Raw genomic sequence first — 23,909 nt, 5'->3', positions numbered from 1 at the left:
ACCCTTACCAGCGCCAATGGCAGGCGCTCTCAGCCACGAAAATCACCTCAGCGCAGTGGCATAGTCTTTGGCAGGATATTCCTGGGGTTTATCGCAGTGTCCCGCAGAGGGAAAATGCATATAAAGTCATGACGCAATGGTACTATACACCTACTCGCCTGCAGAAAATGTTCCCTAGCGTGTACTCATCATGTTGTAGATGTTTGAAGGCTCCTGGAGATTTCATGCACATCTGGTGGGCGTGTCCGCTCCTGACCCTGTTCTGGAAGGAAGTCCTTAGCCATGTTAAGGGGGTGCTGGGGTTTCCACTGCCCGATTCCGCTACCGTGATCCTTTTGGGCCTTAAGCCTGTCAGTTTGAAAGCCCTTACCCGCAGCGATTGGACTATAGCACTTCATATGCTAGGGGCGGCTAAACAGACTATAGCGTTGTACTGGAAAAAAATGGACTCTCCCCCAATAGCGGCTTGGTACACGCGTTTATGGCATGTGCTAACTATGGAACTTTTTACAGCGCGATTACAATCACGTGACAGACGCTTCACTGCTGTTTGGCGCCCCCTAGTCCAGTACCTTTGTAAAACAGAACCTGCGCGTTACTTACCCTCCAAGCTTAGAGCGTTACGCCTTTTTGAAGATGCCCTACTTCCGTCAGATCCCAGTAGACTCCTCGCATGATCAGGTCAGTCCTCAGACGCCCCGTATGACAAGCCCCAAGACAAGCACGCCTCACGTTCTGCGCTGTTGCGTACACACTCCCGTCTGTCTGCCTAGCCACTATTGCTACTGTCCTTCTCTTCTTTCCCCTCTTTCTGTCTGGCCTCCCTCTATCTAGTCTCTTCTATCAACTTTTGGCGGGCCCCGTGTCCGCGTTCTTATTGGTTTTGTTCTTGCATTGCAAAGGGTCCCGACGCTTCACATAACGCCCCTATATCGCCATGTGTTTTGATACGCGGCCGGCCACAGGGGTTGTAGGCGACCTGCTGTGTTTTAAATTGTTTTATACTGTTTCCTTATAATCATCCTGAAGAGCCTTGAATGAAATGCGGCCGGCCCTAACTGGGTTGTAGGCTTAACGCTGTGTCAATGTGGACCTTGGTTCCCTTTTGATTCTAAGGGAAAAATAAAAATAAAAAGACAAGTTTAAAAAAAAAAAAAAAGCAAAAAAAATAAATAAATATTGAATTAAACAGGTAAGTAAACAGTTAACTTAAATTAGTGTTTACGCAGCAATGCTTCCCCGTGGGAGAAAAGGCATATGTTGCATACAGTAGTTTACAGTCGGTTTCTGGGGGTCTCCTTTGGAACTTAAGGTCATATGGGGCTACGGTCTAAAGTACCACCAGCCGTTACTCCCTACCTGCCCTGGGGTGTCCAGGTGCAGAGTTGCTGGTCACCTGTGGTAAGAAAGGGGGGGAACCTAGAAACAGGCTGCAGAGGAACTTGGGGACAGGTAAATGAGCTCTCATTGGAAGGGCGTGGGTCACAAGTGTCCTGGGAACAAGGGGAATGGCCGGTTCCTTGAAACCCGGGCTGGGGCGCTCGGGTGCAGAGTGGAAAGGTCAGCTGGGCTCAGTGTGTTCTAGGGCCTTGCGGTTGACCGTCTCGCCGTTTGAGGGGGCAAAAATCAGGACATCTGGGCCACTCTGGACGTGGGTCTCTACAGTGGGGATGCTCCTCAACTGCTGCTCAGTCTCGATGCTAGAGTCCCGACTGGACTCAAACAGGCCTTGGTTACTGCCAAGGAATCTGGTACCCCGGGTATTGGTCCTGTGCTGCTCCAGTCGTCCTGGTGTCCTCTCTTTCTCTCTCTCTGTGGGGACAGATCTGACCTTCAGGAGCAGAGGTACCTCTTGCTAAGGGACTGCTGCGTCAGGCTAGACGGGAAGCGGCAACACAGTAAACCGGACTCAGCTTCTTAGTGCCTGCGGATTGTAGGGGAGTAGCTCCTATACTCCCAGGGAGATTGCTGGCAATTTGCGAAGGGCTGGCAGTCTACTGGGGTTCTTGGTAGTTGCTCAGCAGCAGGACAAGTCACTCAGTCACAACTCTCGAGACTGGTGCAGGCAGGGTTTGGCCCACAGCAGTCTTCAGATCTTGTTGTCTCGCGACTCCTTGTCCTTTTCTTCTGGATCACTCAAATCTAAGTTCCTGGCATCAGGGGTGCCTCCTAAATACTTATTTTTGGAGTGATGGGGAGTGACCGGTAGCAGCCAATGGGCTACTTACTTTAGGGCGACTACACCCCCTATATGACCACTTACTGTGGTGAGCATAACCCAGACCCACTGAGCCTACTCCACCAAAACCAAGATGGTGGAATTCCAAGTTTGGTGTTCACATCAGGTAGCCCACCTTAGGGGTGGAACTAGCCTGATAGGGAACACTACTCCTGACTAATTTTCTCACCTGTCCTGGTGACAAATGAACCCAGTCTGTGAAGTCTTGAGGTTGATATCAAAGGCTGCAGAGACCTTTGAAGCCTTCAGTCTTGATATGCTGATTACTTGGCCATTATGATTGAAAGAAGTGACAACACTTCCGGCTGGAGCAGGCACTGTTTCTACCCTCAAAAGCACAGGGTCTCGCCTGCAGGGGTTCAGAAAACAGTCTGCCGTGGCAGGCTGGTCAACACCAGTCAGCCAGTACACTCTTAGTCAGTAGGTTTTCATGGGCACCTTTAAGGTTCCCTCTGGGTGCAGACATTAATAAATCTATCACTGGAATCAGTGTGGGCTTATCAATACGAGATGATTGATATCAAACATCTCTAGTTTCAGTGAAGCCATCATGTAGCTGGGGAACTCAATCACCAGTGTCCAGCACATGTACTTAAAATGGCTTCCCTGTTCACTTGTAATATCTAGGAATCAACTTAGACATCACAAGGGAATATCTGCTCGTGCTGCTGTGTCCACACATGTAGAACACTGCAACCTGCCTTAGGGATGTAAGGCCTGCAGTAGGAGTGACTTGCCTATACTGCATGCAGTGTCTGCAGGCATGGAACACAGGAGTTGTGCCATGTCGTGTCTACACTTTTCTCTGCACCAGGTCACGCAGCCTGCAATGGCAGTTTGCATTAGTGTTTAGGGATCCATTAGGGTGGCACAATACATGCTGCAGCCCTAGGGGACCCTTTTAGCCGCCTAGTCCTAGATACCAGGGGGTACCATTTACTATGAGCTTACAGGGGGTGCTAAAGGTATTACCAATTGGGGGAACAATTGTACAATTTTAGGGAAAGACCTGGCACTGGGGCCCTGGATAGCAAGAACCCAGTGCACTTCAGTCAAAATTTAATTGAGTACCAGGCAAATAGCGGGGGTGACCATGTCAAAAAGGGGGCACTTTACTACGGTTACATTAACAAGAAATTGGCGATTCTTGAAAATAGAGGATTGAGGCATAGGACGATGCTACAACTCGTGAGAGAATGGTGAAACCAATTGGGAAGAAGTTGCGAAAATCTGCATAACCTGCATTGGGGTTATACTTCGCGGTCGACTTCGCCATGAAACAAGTCTTTGCTCTCCCATGACAATCTTTGTAAATTTTGTGGATACTGAAGTGAATACAACAGGAAAGAAATGAAAATTTATGATTTTGTACAATTCAAAATGTTTTACAAAATTGTAAGCAATACTTGCAAGATAATGGTCTTTAAATGATAAATTTCGAAACATAAAATGTATATTTTTACCAAAAAAGTCAATGATTGCAACTAGAAGAGATTCCACACACTACTCAATCCTTGTGATGCAACACTGCATGTAATTCGAAATTGTGTGTTGGTTATTGGGGCATCCAACCAGATGGGTTTGAGTCTCTGCATCGACACTGGTAACACAAGTGTACCTTTAGTCTCCCTTCTGATTCCCTACCGAGGATACCTTACTCAATATTTAGTATAAATATTGTAATGGTCAGCAATGTCACACTCCCGCTTCATCTCCAAGTATGGAGATTTTTTGTTCATTTCCACCACTTATCATCAAGAGAGTGGATAACTTACTATGGAAAGCTTTTGAAAAATTAGAAACCTATCTAAAATTGGTTAAGTTAAGGGGAAAAAAAAGATAATGGGAAAAAGAAAAACACAAAGTGCTATTTGAAGGAAATTTTGCAATATGTAAATAATTTCTCCTCTTGGCATAGTTCTAGTTTGGAACTTCCACAACTTCACCAAAATGTTTACTCCACATATCACTAACAAATGTTCACAGCTACTCGCTATTGTGCCCTCTTTAAAGCAGTTCTACTGGAGAGGTTGAGAAAAAAAAATGAGAATGAATAATGCAAATAAACGTACCCTTTTTTCTTCATAAGGGAGCTCAAATTCATTGACATCTTGATGCTGGTTTTCAGAGTCACCCAAAGAGGAAGTCTCCTATGAAAAAGACATTATTTTACTGGTAAAAAAAAGAAATCACTTTCGTCATCAACAAGGTTGTCAATCAACATTATGAACATACAAATCAGTGCAAAAGTACATTAGAACTCACTGAAAGAAGTCACTTTCTAAACAAGCATGTCAAACTCATTTAGTGTGTCATGCACAGATTAGGTTTCATACTACACTACAATAAACAAGCAAAAAGTAACTAACCACCTGACCACAAAAGTGTCGCTGGTACGATTTACCGAAATATCCTTTAACTGTCTACTCACATCAATTTCATTAGAAAATCAGCATTAAGCTTACATAGTTATTTATTAACCACATCACTTAACAGAGTTGGACCACATTAGCACTCTTTATTCAGAGCTGCCTCGTGGACTTATGAGTAATCACAGACTCCAATAAGTATCTCAACTTAAGAACACCAGACAACATGCTATAATGTGCACTGACTTCCAGTGAGGATCCATGTTAGTTCTACTTTGCTTTTATTGGTTCTGGGTTCTTACAGCGATTCAAGCATGTATATGTGTACTATGCTGAACTTGAGTGCCCGGGGGACTCAATGTCCTACCTACAACTATCAGGGAGGTACTGCTCTCTGCATCCGAGAGTTCAATAGGTGGAGTGCCGAAAGTGTGGAATTCTGTCAAGTGGAACCAAACATTGAATCTCATACCCTTAAAAAGTCAAACTTGCCAAACTCTGAGCTTCTTGTAAATACAGTGCCTCATCTCGTCCAAGAAACACCAAGGACTCATTGGTGCGAACTTTAGAAAATATCATCAACAAGATCAACAACCAACCCTGTTCTCTAGATATTTGCAATTTTAAAAAACATTAAACTTGACTAATCTCCCGTAACACAACTCACCATATTTGTCTATGCATTCATGATGGCAAGCAGACTCCCTAATAAAATTAAATATGTAACTGTCCAATTACTCAAGAAACCTACTGTGGACCCAAACGTCTTGGCAATCTATAGACTGATCCCACTCTGCCATTGTCAAAGTCCTGGAACCAGTTTTTAACACAGCTTTCTGATGATCTAGAAATAACCAACCTCTGCAGCGACTTACAATCAGATATCAAACCTCAGTGAAGGACAGGAATAGCTTAACACATCAGGAAGAATTCCTCTCTGCCAAAGATAACGATCAATGTTGCGTCCTAATTTCCTTAGATGGGTCAGTTGCTTTTGACACAGTGGACACCCCTCTTGACTTGAGACTACTTTTGGTACAGGGATATTGTGCTCCAATGGTTTTGATTATACCTTGAGCATCACAGAGACGTGGGCTTTGTCTAATTAAAAACAGCACTAAATGTTGGCGTACTGCAAGGGCCACCCCTCTCGTTGGCACACTTCAACACCTCAATGGCCTTCACAGACAGTATTGCCCAACAGTACACTGGCATCAAAGTGAAAGCCAAAACCCCAATTCAGATCAGGATTCTAGAAGAACCCGAACACAAAATCACATGACTACCTCCAACAAATGCATAAGTGAATGATAACAGACTTTGCACAAATGGGGCAAAAACAGATCTTACCAACTGGCCCCAAAAAACCTGAATACATTACTTTAATCTGGCATCGCTTTAGGGACACTTCTAACAGGATGGCCACTTGACCCAGATCGGAATGACACCATACCTCACAAACCTGAAAGGTGACCTAACCTGATCAAAAGCCAGAACGGAACACACACTTTCTGCTCTGAAAACAAATAAAGGCACCTGCCCCTCCGAAACGTATATTAAAACTTATGTAAGATTAGCTCTGCATACGCACTCTACTTTCCCTTTTGCAATTCATTTTATTAACTTTACTAAATTTCCCCCATTTTGAGGATGACCCCACCCCCCCCGCCTATTTATGCTTTAGAAGCATGCTCCACGCAAGCATTTTAGACACATGGGTGCCGGCCACCAAATTCCATTGTCACAAACCTGAACATCTTTGTCCCTCAATCACAGACACAGGTTCCACCAGCTCTCCTTCCTGATGACACCCTTGAACAGGATCTGGGGGTCGCAAAGCATTGACAACTTCCATAGGTGCAAACAGCTCCCAATTTCACAGTAAGGTCACAACTAAAAAAGGACCAAACAAGTGATGTATGGCTTTAGAGGACGTCTGGAGTTACAGACCCCTTTACAACAAATTGATATAGAAGAAATATCAAAAGGCCCGTAACCCATACTTCTCCACTTTCAAAACACTAGATTACACTACCTGAAAAAATAAAGAAATCCTTTCTTCCCTACAAGTGTAAAAAGCAGTTTGACCTAGCCAAGCCAGTGTCGCCTTACAATCTTTTTAAAAGCTAGCTTTTGGGCAATGTACCTCAGAATACCTTGGTGCTTTGACTATTTAGTACTTTCACTCACTGACAACAGTGCTCATTTTTATTTAAAACTAATTTATTATGATCAGGTCCAAAGAACGTGGTTAGTCTTTTACTCCGTGATCTAATACTAATTCAGTCTGTGAAATTAGTTTCTTTAAAAAGAAATGTATAGACATATGATAAATACTGTGCTCTGGACCAAATAGTTTCTTTTGCTGTATGAAAAAAGATTAATGAAAAATTAAGTGTGCATGGTCTTTTGTTTTCCATGTATTATGTCCAACCGCCTGCAGATTTAAGGACCAACGTACTTGGAGTAAACGTCGGATTTCTTAGCAGCATTGGCAGTCAGGTGGGATAACTCCATTTGTTCATGTGCAGTTGAGTTTCCATGTTATTTTTTTTTAATAAATTCTAAAATCAGTAAATCCAGAAACTCGTCCACCGAACTGGTCAGGGCATCACAAAAGTCACAGGCAAATTTATCCAAATGTTCTTGCAGTTTAACAGGACCACAGGGGTCTCAGTGTAGGAAGCTGGCTCTGTATATACTATATCAAATTGAAGTATAGTGTGCACAGAGTCCAGTGGAACCCCAAAGGAAGGCAGAGGTAAAAGTAGATAGCACCTTAATCTATGTGTGGTAGAGTGGGCGAACAGGAAGGCTTTATCATAAGGTGGTGTTGAGGTTTTGTTGTACACACTCCGGCAGCAAATGATGACACACTCAAAGACTGAACTTAGACAACTTTTGGTTTGTATACAAATATTTAGTTACATTTATTTTCTGGAACAAAGCAAGCCTGGCACAGGAAAGTGTAAATGGTACTTTTCAAGGTAGATTGAACCATACAAGCAAGCTGAATGAAAATGACTGACAGGTTTGTAAATGCTTTGAATACAGTTGAAATTACTGTTAGGTTACTTCTGATAACATTTCAGATTACTTTATGGATTACTTTTTCTACTCAGTGTGATATGCCTAGATATTACACTGGGACATTACCTAGAGAAAAGGTAAGTAAAGCAGTTTAGATATTTTCAGTTTTTCAAGTTCACATAAAAACAACTCCACACTTTTGCACAAGGAAGTGGTCAATGCAGTCCTATGGGAGGAGAGGAGGTTATCGTTTTCAAGGTAAGTACTTGGGTTTGGGAGTTGGTTTTCTGAGGTTAGAATCAGGGTTCCCCAAGGGCCAAGGATGCACTCCGAGCACCCTCAGTGGTACTAGGGCAGCCAGGTGCTGAGGCCCAATGTTACTAGGCCTAGGGGGCCTCCAATTGGCGGCTGCTCACGATCGGGCCACAAGGATGTGGGTGCAAAGCTCCTGGTGTTAGGCTCCGAGCAAAGGGGGATCCGAGTTAGCACCCAAAGTACACCCGCAGCAGCAGCTGGGTGTAGGGTGCTATCTTGGTGTAGGGTGCTTTTTTTGGCATCAGGTGCCCAGTTTTCTTCAATGGGGATTGCCAGTTTTTGTTTTTGGCTGCAGACTCGGTCCCGGAAAACTTCCGGGAAGAACCAACAGCTGGGTAGGAAAGTCAAAGTGTTCCAGGACATAGGTGCACCTTGGGTTCTTTTCTCCAGGGCACAGGGCGGCTGGATGCAGGGGTGTCTTGAGGTCAGATTTCACCTTACCGGGCAACACACGGTTGGGAAATGGGTCTTTGTACAGAGGCTGCAGGCGACGTCGGAGTCTTGGAGGTGTCAACCCACAGTGCACTCGGACTCTGGAGTACTGGGGGACCTCGCTGGGATCGGTGGGCCACTCTCACTCGAGCCGTAGGCGATAGGTGCAGTGGTGGTTCCAGGCATCAGGTTTCTTTGTCCTCAGCAGGCGCGGAGTCTTTCTAGGCTGTTTCTTTTTAACAGAGCTGCTGTTCATAGGAGATCTGGTCTTTATTGAAGGCAGTCAGCCCTCCCAGGGGTTCTGGAGGTCGCTGGCTGCAGAACAAGACCACTTTTGGCACAGGATCTCTGGAAACTGCAGACAGGCTGGTAGGGCTGGGGCCAGATCAGTTCTTCTCTGCAGTCGTCTCTGCTGGGAGTCTTTCGTTCCTCTTCATTGGTTGCGGGAATCTGTCTTCTTGGTGCAGGACTACCTCCTAAATACTGTATTTAGGGGGAGTTTTAGGGGTCTTGAGGTCAGTAGCCAATGGGCTACTGACCTTCGGGTGACTACACCCTTGGTGTGCTCACCCCACGTGGGGGACTAGGCACAATCCCTAATCCTGGTTGGAGTGCGCTTACCATCTGCAAGATGGCTGGCACTGAAAAAGCGGCTTCACCTCGCCTCCCCCACCTGAGGGGGTTGGCAGAGTTGGGCACACATTCTGGGCTGGCTAATTTTTCCCGCCTGTCTTTCTGCTGAAAAGGAGGGGATACAGGAAGGGGGCGTGCTCCTGATAGCAGGAATGGCTGGGGGGGGGGGGGGGGGGGGGGGGGGAGGGGTCGCCTTACAAAGGTGGCAAGGCCTTTGAAGCTCCCCTGCCACAGATGGCTCTTCCTGGCCTAGGGGAGAGGAGACCGCCTCCACCCGGGAAAGGCTTTGTTTCAGGGAGCTAAAGCTCCCAACCCAGGGAATCCAGAAACATGTCTCGTGGTGCCGAGCTGGTGTGTACCAGTCAGGAAACCCACCAGAGGCTGGTCGTTTTTCCAGGGGGCATCTCTAAGATGCCCTCTGAGTGCATTTTTCATTAAATTACACACTAGCATCAGTGTGGGTTTAATGTGCTGAGAAGTTTGATGCCAAACTTCCCATTTCTCAGTAAAGCCATTATGGTGCTGTGGCGTTTGTAATGACAAACTCCCAGCACCATATACTCTTAACGGAATTACTGCACTTATAAGGTCTAAGGTTTGGTCTAGACATCGTAGGGGTACCGGGCTCATGCACCTGTACCCTCACCACTGGTATAGTGCACCCAGCTAGAGGGGTGGCTGACCTATGCCAGGGCAGTGGATTGTAGACAAGGCACACAGGGATGTTTGCCACGTCTACTCTTCACTTTGTTCTAGAGCACGCAGCCTGCAATGGCAGCGTGCGTAAAGGTACAGGGCCTTTAAGGGTAGCACAATAAGTGCTGCAGGCCTTAAGAGGTCTTCCCTGGCCACAGTGCCCTTGGTACCCAGAATACCTTTTACAAGGGACTGAACTGGCCAGAGAGGTGCCAATTGGGGGATCAAGGTACAGTTTAGGGAAAGAACACACGCCCTGGGAACCTGAATGACAGGGACTCAGGGCACATCAAGGCAAAGTGCATCAGTAGTCTGGCAAAAAGTGTGGGGGGGGCTACTGCAATAGAAACCCAGTTTCCTACACTTAAGCAATGCCAGAATTAACTGGGCACAGTAGGTGGGTATAGACACCAGTTAGGGACAAGCTGGTCCCAACATTATTGCAGGACTGGCTGTTTTCAGTAGAAAACAGACACTAGTTTTGGACATGCAATCTTGTCTTCAAGGACACTTTCCTTATAAAAGTGTGGGGGGGGCGCTAAAATTCTCAGGAGGAACGCTGATGCAACAAATTACTCACTTCAACAAGAGGTACGAAAGACAACTGAGGAATGGAATTTAGGTTTTGTGACCCCACACAAAAAAAACACAATTATTAAAGTTAAGAGAACTGGCCACACCAAGTTAAAAGATAAGGAAAAACTGCTGTTTTCAATGAGCCTGTTAACTCAATGTCTGGGTTGAGCAGATGCTTCTTCTATATTTTGGCCAGTTGCATACCAAGATATTCATGGCTCCAGAACAGCTCGTACTCTATATGTCCTCCATGCAGGTGTCACTCGGCTGGGCCCTACCAACTGAGCTCTTGGTCATGATCTGCTTCTTTTGGTAGGCAGCTAAGATTTGTTCAAGAGAAGGTGCACAAACATGAATGGTGTTAAGAGTGTAAGGCTGGTTGGTCGGCTTTTGCATGCAGGAGCAACCAGCAAAGTCCTGTTCATGCAAATGTCTTCTCTTGGCTGGTGCAGTTTCCCCAAAGTTCAGAAAAATCAAAGGTTACTCGCTCAAAGGGCCAGTATTTGTTTTGCAGAGCGGGCTTTTAAAGAATAATCAGTTTTCTTTCAAATTCAAAATTCCAGCAATCATGATAGAGTGCATTTCCACCCCGTTACCAAGCTTTGGGGGGGGGGGGGGGGGGGGGCCAGAGGAAGGTTGTAACTAGTGAAATGAAATTGCAGCTTGACCCCCAGACAGGAAATGAATGCTGGGTGGCTGAGAGCACAGATGTACATCCAGACAAAGGGGAAAATACTGTGTAGGAGCAGATCTTTTCCATTCCAGTGTGCCACAGTTTTCTTTAGATGAAAAGAGGAAATTACCAAAAATGTGTACAACATATTATGCATACAAGGGAAAGCAAGGCATCCGGTTGTGTGGAACGTTTAAGATTTTTTCAAGGAAGACCTATAGGTTCTAACCCAACCAGGGGTCCAGTTAAAGTGGTCTTTGCTGCTGCAACTACACTCAGTTGCCACCATCCGTTACTCTATCCACAGAATTATACGACTTCACTTTGGTTAGATGCCATTGGCGAGTTTGAGTGGAATGAACGTAGTAATTAAGCTAGAACAAAGTAAGATAATATGAAATAACACAAGTTAAAAAGAATGAAGCACAGTTAAAGATTTGCACCACTGCACTCTCTCCTTGGGTCTCTAACAAAACCAGAAAGATCTCCTTATGCTGGTTTCTGGAAGCCCTCTAACCTCTCTCCAAACATGGAACCCAAACTGATCCAAGGGTAGTATGACAATGTCTAGCCACATCAAACTTGTATCCGACACTGTACTGTGAAGGTAATGCTGTGTTCAAGCTAAACTTATTGTTCTAGTTTCATGACAGAACATGCAGATCCCATGGCTGCCACAAAATGTTAGACCCCATACAGAGAGGGTCAGAGGGCAGTCAGCTGTTGCTGAATCACAACCACTGCAGTTTAGGTAATTTGCCTTTGGTTGTTTAGGGTCAGTCCTACTATGGTTCTGGAAATTCAGTCAAGTACACCCTTTCAGCACTTGGCTCTGAGGGTAGTAAGGGCAAGCAGTCAAAGTCTTCTCAGGGAGGTAGACTGGAGGCAATTGTTAAACAATAATATAATGGCCAGACCAGTGTTCAACTTTAAAAGTTGAATAAAGAAAACACTTTAGTCTTGCAACAAAATGAACAAGCATTTGCAATGCAATAGGTCTCGCATTCGCAAAATTTTAAGCTATTGGATTTGTAAATGACACTGCCTTTTATCTGTTTTCAAAACCAACACATAGATAAAAGGTTTGTCGTTTACAATACCAGTAGCTCAAATTCTCCCAAATGCGAGACCTGTTGCATTGCAAATGCTTGTTGGTTTTAGAAGGAGCTACTTCATTTACAGCTGCGGTCACGTGGTTATTGTACTCTAGACAGTTGGGGTCATTAAACGAGGAGTTAAGTAGCCTGCCGCGAAAGCGAGGATAATTCTGCAACAGAGCACTTCCTACAGACAAGGGATTGAATTACGTCCATGGAGCGATTTCCAAACTTTCTTGTGGAATTAAGGTGCCGCAAAATGGTCCGGCATTGAACAGCAAATGGGAATCCGGTGATACGCCGGCCATTTTACTGTGCAAACAACGTGTAAGGTGCTTGCCTCCTTCGTGGGTGGGACCCACCAAGTCAGTGTAGTTAGATTCAAATAACATTGTTGTAAATATCCTTTGATCAGTTTTGGCCAGGTCCACTTACTCTCACTAACACACACCTTTCTCCCCCCAACCTTACTGTTGACTGGCAGTTCATGGTGTCTCACCTGTAATGAACGGGGGGCACAGTGTGTTTTGTGAAGGCCCCCCCCTCCAAAATCAGAAAGCCTCGACACCCTTTCAAGCCCCCATACACATGCACTGGCCGGGTGAACCGACTTGTCTGAGGGAGTGGGTGAGAGTGGGTGCTCGTAGTAGCCCCCTCCCCCGTGTGTGGCGTGTTTGTGTGCATGTGTGAGCGCGCGCACACACTTTCCATGTCCACACAGCCGGCTGCTTCCTGTGCACGGTCTGCCTCGACCCTCATCCTGCTCCAGAGTGCTCCGAGCCCATCTCTGTAGGAAGCGCCGGCCCCCGGGGACCCCTGCGAGTCAATAAATAGAACATCAGTTCAAAAGGGCATTGGTTGGGTGGAGGGAGGGAGAGCAGGAGAGGGGGCCCTGGAGTGAGAGAGGGATAGTCCGCGAGAATCAGGGCGAGGAGGAACAGAACCCTAGAGAGGGAGTAAGAAGAAAGGGCGCTTAGGAAGGTGGGGGAGCCCCACGAACAGAGCGAGGGAAGGGAGGAAGGAAGTGGAGGTTGAAGCCAGCTACGTAGGAGGAGGGGGGAGACCTCGAGCAGACAAGAGTGGGACAGAATCCTTGATACGACGCAGGGAGAGCTTGCACCCTCCCACCGAGAGCACATCTCCACAGATCTTTCCAGAGAGGCCTTACACTTCAGAATGTAACTGGTGCTCATGTAAAGCGCTCCAATGCCCACGGGTCGAGTAAGCGCTATATAAAACAGCAACATAAAACAATAAAAACAAGACAAGCCCGGCGGAGCGTGGCACGTGCGCTTGGCGGGGGAGCGCATTCCAGGCGGGTGAGCGGACCCTTTGAAGTAGGATGCCAAACGGATTGCATGGCGGCACGATGCACGTGATTGTGCACGTGCTCGCCATGCAATCCGCTTTTGGGAGCACTTTTGGAAGCCCCTTACTAGAGTCTCGCTGAGCGATCGCTTACACGATAGCCAGGCGAGACCTAAAAAACCACATAGTTCAATAGAGGTGCATTCTCATCGGTGATACCCACAAAAGCCTTACACCCCCTCATAATTTTCAAGAAGACCCAATGTCCATAATTCCAAGTATGTCAAATGAGCATAGTCACAAAGTTCAGAGGTAAAAAGTCTACAGTTCTCATAGGACATTTCTCCACGGGCTCAAACTATTCGCATTTAGATCCCCCTTTACCTGGTCTGTGGTGCTGTGGCTCAGACATGTGTGACTGGCAAACCAGTTCCTGCAGCAGTGGCTTCAGTGGTACAGGCTGCGGTAGAAGCCTTGCCTGGGTTCATGGACTGATGAACATGAATCTGCACAGCAGTGCTTGTATATGGGATTTGCAGCCTTTCAGATTGGTTAAAAACATGTTCTGTCACAGCAGTTGTAGAAGTCCTAATCTGACCCAGAGGCCACATCAACAAATTCAGCAATTCTGCGTGCAGCAGTTCTGAAATCAGGCAGGAGCAGTCTTTCAGGAACACACCAGGGAACCAGACAACTCAATGTTGCTTTTTGCTTAAATGCCTTAGTATAAGTTCACTACAGCAACTGCTCAGGGAGACTCCAAACAAGACTGATTGCTCCTGGCCTTACTCTCATGGCCATTCAGCTTTATCTTGGGTGTTGCTCATGCCAGCAACAGGTTTGGCTTCTCCACCTGAACATTCTCCCCTCCTGCAGTACCAGTAACTCTCCTTCCCACTCTCAGAAGGCATGCTTCTAAGTTCTGTGCATATAAGCACCTTCCAGCAAGAAGTGCAGATTTCAGGGGAGGTTTCCTCAATGGAGACACTGCGTCAGGTTAGAGTACCTGTTTTGGTTGGTTTTCTTTCCGATGCCATTTTCTGGATTGCTTTCACACTTCTGCATATATTTATATATAATCAAGTGAGTAACAACAGATCAACAGATTAGCACTGTTACCCAAACTGTGGGTCACAACCCAGCCGATTTTGGTAGGTCGTGAAGGCACAAAAAATAATTGTGCTTTTACAATTTGTATTTATCTTGTCACATTTGCTGTGCTTCAAAGACAGGCCATATGTCTGGCTAGGTCTTCTGACAATTGCTGCTTATTATTGCAACAAGAGATTGAGGATTACTTTTCTTTCTCAAACTACAGAGTGAGAGGACATTTTAAAGTGAACTATGTTGCAATCTTGCTGGGTAACAGGGAGTGTGAAAGAAAAAGCTTTAGGATGCCTTTTAACACAATATATAATTCTGTAAATGAACAACCATATTTCAGAATATATCAGTAGTTAGGAAAGCAAAAATAAAGCAAGCTTTTTGGTAATTCTGAAGTGCGATGGAAACAAACCTTTGCAAGTATTCCCATGCAAGACTTCAAGTGAACCTATCAGTATTTTTTGCCTTTGTTTTTAGTTCACAAGGCGCACACTACATGTGATTATGGACAATCTTCCTAATTGTGTATGACTTTCACACATACGCTGAGAAATATGGTTATGACCTAGGGGCCAGAGCTGCTGCTCTTTGATCTGGGGAACCAAGTTCAAGTCCTGGTGTTGGCTTTTTGCGCAAATTACTTAATCTTATGTGCTAGAAATAAAATGAATAGGACCTTTTGTAATGTGATCTGGAGCCCATGTAAAGCGCTTCAATTCCCTTGAGCAGTGTTCGCGCTATAGAACACTGATTATATAAAAAGAGACCAAAATACACCATTAGGCCTAGTTTTAATGCAAAATCGATAGGACGCCTTACCCTATATGCTACTACAGAGGGGGCCACAGGCCAGCACCCCACTCTGAAGAGTGTTCCAGCTATATTGCAATTCACCATCTGCCACATTTATGGGCAGATCACAGTTCAATAGACATGTCAAAGGATGCAGTCACAGTTGTGACATGTACAAACAACTGCTGTTAGAGGAGCGCAAACACTGTAAAGAGTATTTTATTTTGGTAATTCAAAATTGTTTAAATGTATATTACATTAAAAAATAACAAACACCCTGGCTCATATCAGTTATATCTATGTAGGCCGCAAAAGTTTCTTCTACAAATTGGGTCGTGGTTCTGAAAAGTTTTGGAAGCATTGGATTAGCACGTTACAAACAAACAAAAACATAGTCTAATACAAAAAGAACACATCTAGCTCACAAACTGAGGTGTGTAAACAAATGCTAAGCTCAAGTTTACAAGAAGTAATTCTGTTGTTGCATTAATGAAGTAAAGTGGAGATCTAAAAAGGTGGACGGTTAGCTCCTTTTCGAATGCCAGAATAGAGGTAGTGTTCCAGCTGGCCAGCAGAACAGAATGCAAGACAATGCAAGCATACCAGAGAAAGCCTTCCAAGGAACCTTTTTGTTGAAGACTAGATTACCGATAAAAGGGCATCCATGCTGCAAAATTGGCAAGAAGCTACTAAAAAGTCTACTTTGTGGTCAAGTAATGGGACTGATTAGTTAGGAGTTTATGCCCTAAAACATGCACATTATTTTAGTAGCTACCTTTGATGGGAAGTAAGCGCAAAGCACAGGACAGTGACAAAGTGATAAAAACGGGCAGTCCCCAATATCAAACTAGCTTGTGCATTTTGAGGTTATCAGAAGGTTCTGTATTCCCTTCCAGAGGGAGCCAGGGTTCAGGCTCTCCTAGAGGTAATGCTCAGAGCAGAAAGTTTAATACCCTCAATTAAACTTTGCTGATAATTAGCCTTTTTAGACATAGTTGATGGGTTTACATGGAAAGAGGTTGGTCATTAGGAGCGGTCTAAGATATTAGTGAAATCCAACCATTTTATACTGGTGTGAAGGAGGAACAAAGCGCAATAACATTCCATTTTTTTCAGACCAAATTAAGGTGAAGAGCAGTCCACAAGGAGACATGTGGAGGGTTGACACCACCAAAGAGAAGAAACTGTTTTTGTAAAGAAAGTCAATAACTTCTATATTTGTTTTGGGGGCGAGGGCACCTATGGTTTGCTGAACTAATACTCCTATTCTAGACTCATGAGGAGCAAAGGACATTGTGGAGGTGTGGACTCGATGGAGCTGTTCGTTCTCTAGAACGAACGAGGATTATCTTCTATTTGGCAATCTCTATATTTTTATATCACTTCACCATCTGTCTACCTTCTTTCCAGTGTCCTCTCCAGAACACTACCACATGCTGATTCACTATACTCTAGCATAAGACAGAGAATAATATTTGTAGAAATATCACCAAAACAACGCATACAGAAAAACAAATACTCATACGGGGGAAAAGGACTGCAGATGTTGTTTAAGTAACAACTCCGATCTACAACTGTCAAGAGAGTCAAACACCCAGTGAGAAGACTCAAGACTTTGGACTACTGGGGACGTAATCTTCCTACAAGAGAAGAATATGCAAGATTAGTTTACCATTAAACAGAAAACTAGAGGTGATGCTTATTGTCCCCATATCTCTCCCTAATTGCACTGGACCCACAAACTAGGGCACCAGGAACAGAGGGAAGATTTGAACTAAATCAGAATACTGTGGAAATGTGGATTTTCCTGGTCAGTTATGTCCCCTATCTTGGACCCCAACGGTTCTATATACATGTTACAAGTACATGTATGTTCCCTCCAGTTCCAGTTTCTAAGACGCAAACATATGTGTGTCTACCGTCGACATGTTCTCTGTCAGATCCGCCATCAATGGGCTGGATATTCGATTCCTAGGTATGAAAGGCCACCGACTTTATATGGCTAAGTTACTACATTTTTACAGTTCAGGCAAGTAGGCCCGATTCTGTCCTCAAAGCCTTTCCCTGCTCTCTGTCTCTGACAGCTTCAGCTTGAGCTCGCATCTGTATCCATGAACTTTGTCCTACTCCCTGTGCAGCTAACGGTGCCTGCCTCGGCCAGTTTTCGCCTGTCTGCCAAGAAGCTGTATTTCACCTTCGAATTATCTATTTTGCTCTTCAGCCGATGCATTCCTGTCTAGTGATTTAGGTAAACATTTCCTTTAGCTCACAAGCAAAGGACTCAGCCTTTCCGTCCTCCTGCAAGTGATTCATAGCCCTGCTGCCATGGAAAGTTTTCTGCCCCTCACATCTCATATAGACACTTAGACGCTTGTACACGCACACACAGTTAGTATAGAATAGATTCTGTCCGAGAGTCCTTCCTTGTGGATAACATAGTTCTCCAAACATAGGATGGTAGATATGATTTGGGATTAGGTTGACTTGACCCCTCAGACTTCTCGTCTCCACATGTAGAGCTAAATGTCAAGTCCCCTTCACCCCCTAGTTGCACGTCAATTACACGTCATACTGCTGCGCGCGCATCTATGCCAAGTATTATCTTATAGATCCACCTATGTCTGATAATGCAAACCAATCATGTTTCTTTTATTCCTTATTACGCCTAGTTTCGATTACGTACCTGTTTTGTCACTTTTCTTATCAAATGTTACGCCTTCTACATTCGTTTCATTGTAATGTACTTATTATAAAAATACATGTCTGTCAATAAATTATTGTACTTCACTTCCTGAACCCTCGTGGTGACGGAACCTGAAGGCCGCGACTCGAGTCGGCCATTTTGAATGGAATAAAGCCCATTTAGAAAACCTCTTATACCACGGATTCTGCCTCTTGTTATTTTGAGCTATTTTACTTTATTTTAAGATTCCGTATGAAATTCAGTCCGGTAATATTTATTTTATTTACCACATAATGGCGCCCGAACAGGGACACTTTCTCATCTCACGCGCCGGCGGTGCGTTGCAGGCCCGGTCTCCTGCCACAGCTGGACGGACCATAAACGCGTACCAGCAGGATTTCCTGTAAGCTCCCTCCGGTCAAGCGGGGGCGACTGAGGCTGCGATCAACCCAGACGAGGCGGTGAGAAGTGCGAAGTATCCCGACCAGAGCCTAGCTGAGAGAGCAAGATCCGAGGTATACAGAGGCCCACCAGGTTTTCCGAAATCCCGATGTCCAGAGGGTCCGCTGTCCGCAGTTATCGAGTCCTGTCCATTCTCTGAGGCCTTCCGTTTCAAGGAGCTACTCGGTGAGTACCATCGCCGGGGAGGCGTGTTGACGCGCACATAGGTTGTGCCGGTCAAGACGGATTTGGGTACACAAATCCGGTCTGCACTGTTTAGCAGTGTATATGTACTGTTTAGCAGTATATCAAGTATTCCGAAGTATTCAGTTATTGTCAAGAATTCAGCGTGGTGATTAGTTAAGCAGACTGTCATCATTGTCGACCATTATTAAATGTTTAATGTTTAATGTTTAAAGTATTCAGAAAATGTCTTGCATATTGTGGTATGAATGACTGTTCATTGTTCACTGTTCATTATTGTGTTTCTCGTATTAAGCAAGTTCAAGAGTAAGTATCAGATCAGTTGTCAATATGCCGCTCTTCTCGAAGTTAAGACAGATTACTACCAGAAAAGGGGTGCTTGAAGAAGCAGTTCCTATTCCTCCTAGAGACACTCCAGGACATTTCATGTACCATAAGCATGGCTTAGATGCCATATTGTTTCTTGATCTATGGGTAGATTATACCAAGGGATTACCGGAAAGTCAAAGGTGGCCCGCAGCGGGAACCTGGGATGCAGAGTGCATCATGAAAGTGGAGGAAGAGTTATGGAAAAGAAAGGTCAGACAGTCACAGAAAGACGCTGTTGAGTTATGGCGTAAAGAATCTCATAGACGAACAGAAAAAGCACGTAGACAAGAAGAGAGGAGTAAAGAAAGTTCAAATAAAGTTCAAGAAAATCTATTAATTGAGGAAGGTATCCGAGTGAGATCAGAACAAGTAAATAGACAAAGAAATGCTCTTATGAATGGTATGTATCCCCTACTAGCCGAAGGATTACCTAAGGCTGCTCCAGAGATACCAAAAGACTTGCCACCCCCATTATTTCCAATTAAGGTACATCCAAAGGGGCTTCCCAGAACCGCAGAAGATGTTTTTCTTTCCTCATATCTAGATGACGCAGCTCCCGAGTATGCTAACGCCGCACCACATAGACCATCTGGCAGAGGGGTTCAACGTCAGGATCAGGTATCTGTCCCCGTGCAACAGCAAGTTCCGACACAAGCGTCGGCAAGCACATCTGTTTCCGCATCTGTCTCCGCAGTCGACTCTACAGAGGTATCGACACCCATAGTTGCGGTGTCACGTTCGACGAACCCTTTCACACCCGACGCCCCAGATGGGGCCACGGGAGGTGCTAGCAGTACTTTTACACCACCTAGAATAAATAAACTTGTCTTTCAAGAGTCAGCACATTCACGTACACCAAAATTCGTAAATGAACGTACGCTTAAGGAACTCCTTGTTAATTGTAGATATGACCCCGTGGTCGGTAAAGAGGACGAAATGGTCCTGGCATCATTACGTATCAGACGAGCCGCAGAGTATTTAGCAAGGTTACCAGGAATGACTACGCATCTAGATAACATATATCATTTTGTTCAAACAGGACGAGATCCAGGATGTATTAACAGAGCTATGGAATTCCAGAAAGTAGAGATACAGGGGGAACTGTTACATTTCCTCATAAACTGTGTGATCAGAAATCAAGATCGTCCGGGGGTAGACCCGAATGCAATGCTTACTCTTACAAGATGGAGTCAGAATATATCAGAAGGGAGACACGATAAGCAAAATTGTATAATAGCCATGTGCCGAAAAATCCGTAAAGAAATAGAGCGTATTCATGAAGAAAGATTGGGAACAGACGAGTTTGAGCAAGATGAGGTGTCCGAATCAGGGAACTCTGCAAGACAGTCAGAGACCATAGCCTATGTAGGCAGAGGAAGATCCTGTGATAATGCTAGATGTTTTTCTGATCCCATACACTCAGTATGCTCAAATAACAGCAGAACGTATCCAACGCCTGTAATAAATCTGAAGTCTCCTGAACATTCGTTTCAAGCCGCAGATAAAATACTACGAGAACGAAGGGGTTATCACCTCCTCGATTCCATAGATGAGCAAGAATTAGCCAGATCAGCCGTTCACTGGATTGTTAGTCCTGAAAAATACGGTGATGAGACCGTAGCACACACGTTTCTCAACCTCAGTACAGATGAACAACGTTTAGCTGGAATCTATATGATTCAGCAACTCCTCATATTATATAAGAGCCAACATGCTGACCCTGGTCCTTTACCTGATATATTAACGGAACTACTCACGTACAGATGGAGAGGTTCTAGTAACAAGCTAATTAAAGAGATATTAGTGTCACGTAAGCAGTACGTCCTTTTTGTAAATCCAGATTCTCTCTCCCTGCCCCCCAGAGAAAGAGCACCGTACTACATGGATAGACAAAATCCTTTACGAGAGGTGCACCCAATAAAAGGCGAAGACAATGAGTTTCACCGTGTATTTGTTTACACACCCATATCAAAAATGGAATTATTAGAAATGAAGAAAGTAGTACCTAGTCATGACAAAGACCCAGCGGGTTTCCACCGAGAAATTAAAGACATGTTACTAATGGGAGAGTACACCTTTCCTGATATTATGACGATATTAAAGGTGCTTTTGCCTGCTGGCATTTATGAAAAACTGAAAGAAAAAGAGTGGGAAGTGGGAGACCAAAAGATAGACTGGACAGCATTAGCAGAGGAAGAAAGGAGCCGAACTGCAGGTTCGGGGCTCGGGGATAAAGTTAAACTATTACCAGGTTTACTAGTACAGGTACTGCCACGTTTATTAACTACAAAAAAGGAAGATTGGGGTGCAATCACAGCCTGTAAACAAAAGCAAGATGAAGACACAAGCGATTATTATGCTCGATTTGAAAAATGTTTTGGTATAAATAGTGGTATAAAAGCAAGTAGTGACTCATATCCACATCTATTTGTGACAAAATTAGTGGAAAATGCATTGCCCCCAGTGAAGAATAGAATATTGAAATTCGAGAGTACCTGGCAAAGTAACACTCCGTCGCAAATGCTACAAATGTTACAGTATCATCACAATAGAATTAGGGATGAACAAGAACACGAGCATAGACGCATGAAGGATACAAAAATGAAAATGCTAGTTTCTCAGACAGTACCAGCAGATGGTCACAAAAAGGGTGTGACACATTCTGGTGAGTCTGCAGTTCCTGTAAAAGGAACCTGCAATTACTGTAAACAACTAGGCCATTATGTACATGATTGTCAAGTCCTGAAACGTAATATAGCTACAGGTATTGCAAAAGAGAGACCACGATTAGTTAGACAAGATCAGAATGAACAAGGAGCTATGCAGCATGGACAGTCCATGCCAGTTCAGCAACAGTCCATGCCAGCCTCACAGCAACCCATACAGTTTGTGCCGGCTGCACCACCGTTGCCTGCTACTGCCACACAAACTACAACACGACAAATGTATCAGACTGCACAGTATGAATACCCTGAATATCAGCGCTACGCATGAACCAGCCTAGAGAGGGAAGTTGACTTACCGCTTATCGAGATTCCTGTAGATCAAGAAGGACCTTATGTACATAGTGAATTATTAGGTCAAGATAGAAAATTCTTACTCGATACAGGGGCAAGTCGAACAACCATAAAACGTAGTGAAGTTCCAGGGGCACCCCTCTCAGGCTCTCAAAATGTTTCCCTTGGTTTTTCAGGAAAACCTATTGTTAATGAAGTATCACAGCCTCTACCACTTACGATAGGACCTTTGACACGAACTACAGATTTATTGCTTACTAAATCATGCCCAGAAAATCTGTTAGGAATTAAAACTCTGAAAGCACTAGGAGCCATAATATGTTGTTCTCCGGAAGGAGTAAGGTTGTTTTTGCGTGATTTTAAAGGTCACTATGTGTCTAGAGACATGGATCTCCGACTACAGACTTTACCAGTACATCTATGGGCACAAGGCCCTACGGATGTTGGCTGCATGAACATTACACCCTATCGAGTCACACTGAAAGCAGGAGTGGTACTACCACGAATGCGACAATACAAGTTACCGCATGATGCTGTAGTGGCTTTGCTGAAAATCATTGATGAGCTAATTGCCCAGGGAGTAGTTGTAGAAACAGACTCCAATGTATGTAATTCGCCGATAATTCCGATTCTTAAACGAACTGATCCTACTGCCCCACCAGTGTACCGATTGGTTATTGATTTGCGTGAACTAAACAAGTGTATTGTACCACAATTCCCTGTGGTCCCTGATATATCATCATTGTTGACAGCAATTGATTCCGAAGCAACATTTTTTACTGTAATTGATCTCAAGAATGCCTTTTTCAGCGTCCCAATAGATCCGGAAAGCCAATACTTGTTCGGATTCAGTTTAAATGGGCGCAGCTTTAAATTCTCACGCGCTCCCCAAGGATTCACAGAAAGCCCCAGCATCTACAGCCAAGCACTGAAACGAGAACTTGACAGTATCCACATGCCAGTCAATACAGCACTGCTTCAATATGTCGATGATCTGCTGATCACCGCGAGAAGCGAGCCAGAATGTGAAAAAGCTTCTCTGACAGTTTTACATTTTCTAGCCGACAAGGGGCACAAGGTGTCTCCTTCTAAGCTGCAATTCTGTGTCCAGCGAGTTATTTATCTTGGTCACTCGCTGTCCAAGGAGGGAAGGCAGCTTACACCAGATCGCATCCAGTTAATTGCTAACATGTCAATACCCCAGACACAGAAGGAGGTGCGGGCTTTCATAGGCCTCACTTCATATTGTAGGCAGTGGATCCCTCAGTACGCATTTCTAGCAAAACCACTCATTCAGTTAACCACACAGGAGGCAGCCACATCGACTGTTCTCCCTTGGACTCAGGAACATACACAAGCTTTTGAAAGCCTAAAGAAAGCTTTATGTCAAGCACCTGTTTTAGCAACACCATGTTATAACAAACATTTTACACTCTTTGTTACAGAACGCGAAGGTACTGCCTTGTCAGTACTCACTCAGGATCAAGCAGGATCACGCAAGCCATGTGCTTATTTTTCCAGTACATTAGATCCCGTAGCTCAGGCTTTGCCTGCATGCCTGAAGTCAGTGGCAGCGACAGCTTTAGCAATCAGACAAAGCGATGCCATAGTATTAGGACACCCATTGACAGTACAAGTACCACATGCAGTAGAGATTCTTGTGAACCGAACACAAACACAACACTTGACCATAGCAAGACTTACCGGTTATGAACTGACATTGTTTCAACCACACATAGAGATCCGACGGTGTAATACATTGAATCCTGCTACACTATTACCTGTAATTGGAACAGACCCACTAGCTCATGATTGTGTTGAAATCATTGAAATAAAGACGAAACCTAGACAAGACTTGACAGACGTTCCATTGTTAGATCCAGACCTGACGTTGTATGTAGATGGATCGTGCATGAGAACAAATACAGGAG

At 44.6% G+C, this 23,909-nt stretch overlaps 1 protein-coding gene across 1 annotated transcript in view; it reads right to left on the bottom strand.

Annotated features, from left to right (window-relative positions):
• SMARCA5 (SNF2 related chromatin remodeling ATPase 5) overlaps positions 1 to 23,909 on the bottom strand; it is a 433,972-nt gene that overhangs the window by 386,974 nt on the left and 23,089 nt on the right. The window contains exon 2 of the mRNA XM_085641606.1: positions 4,312 to 4,389. Within this exon, the coding sequence (XP_085497732.1) occupies positions 4,312 to 4,389 (78 nt within the window). The remainder of the gene's footprint in view (positions 1 to 4,311; positions 4,390 to 23,909) is intronic.

Source organism: Triturus cristatus, chromosome 2_2, assembly GCF_964204655.1.
Source record: "Triturus cristatus chromosome 2_2, aTriCri1.1, whole genome shotgun sequence".
NCBI classification, from domain to species: Eukaryota; Metazoa; Chordata; class Amphibia; order Caudata; family Salamandridae; genus Triturus; species Triturus cristatus.
Note: the sequence above shows the minus strand (reverse complement) of the source record. Positions and strands in the feature narration are given on the sequence as shown.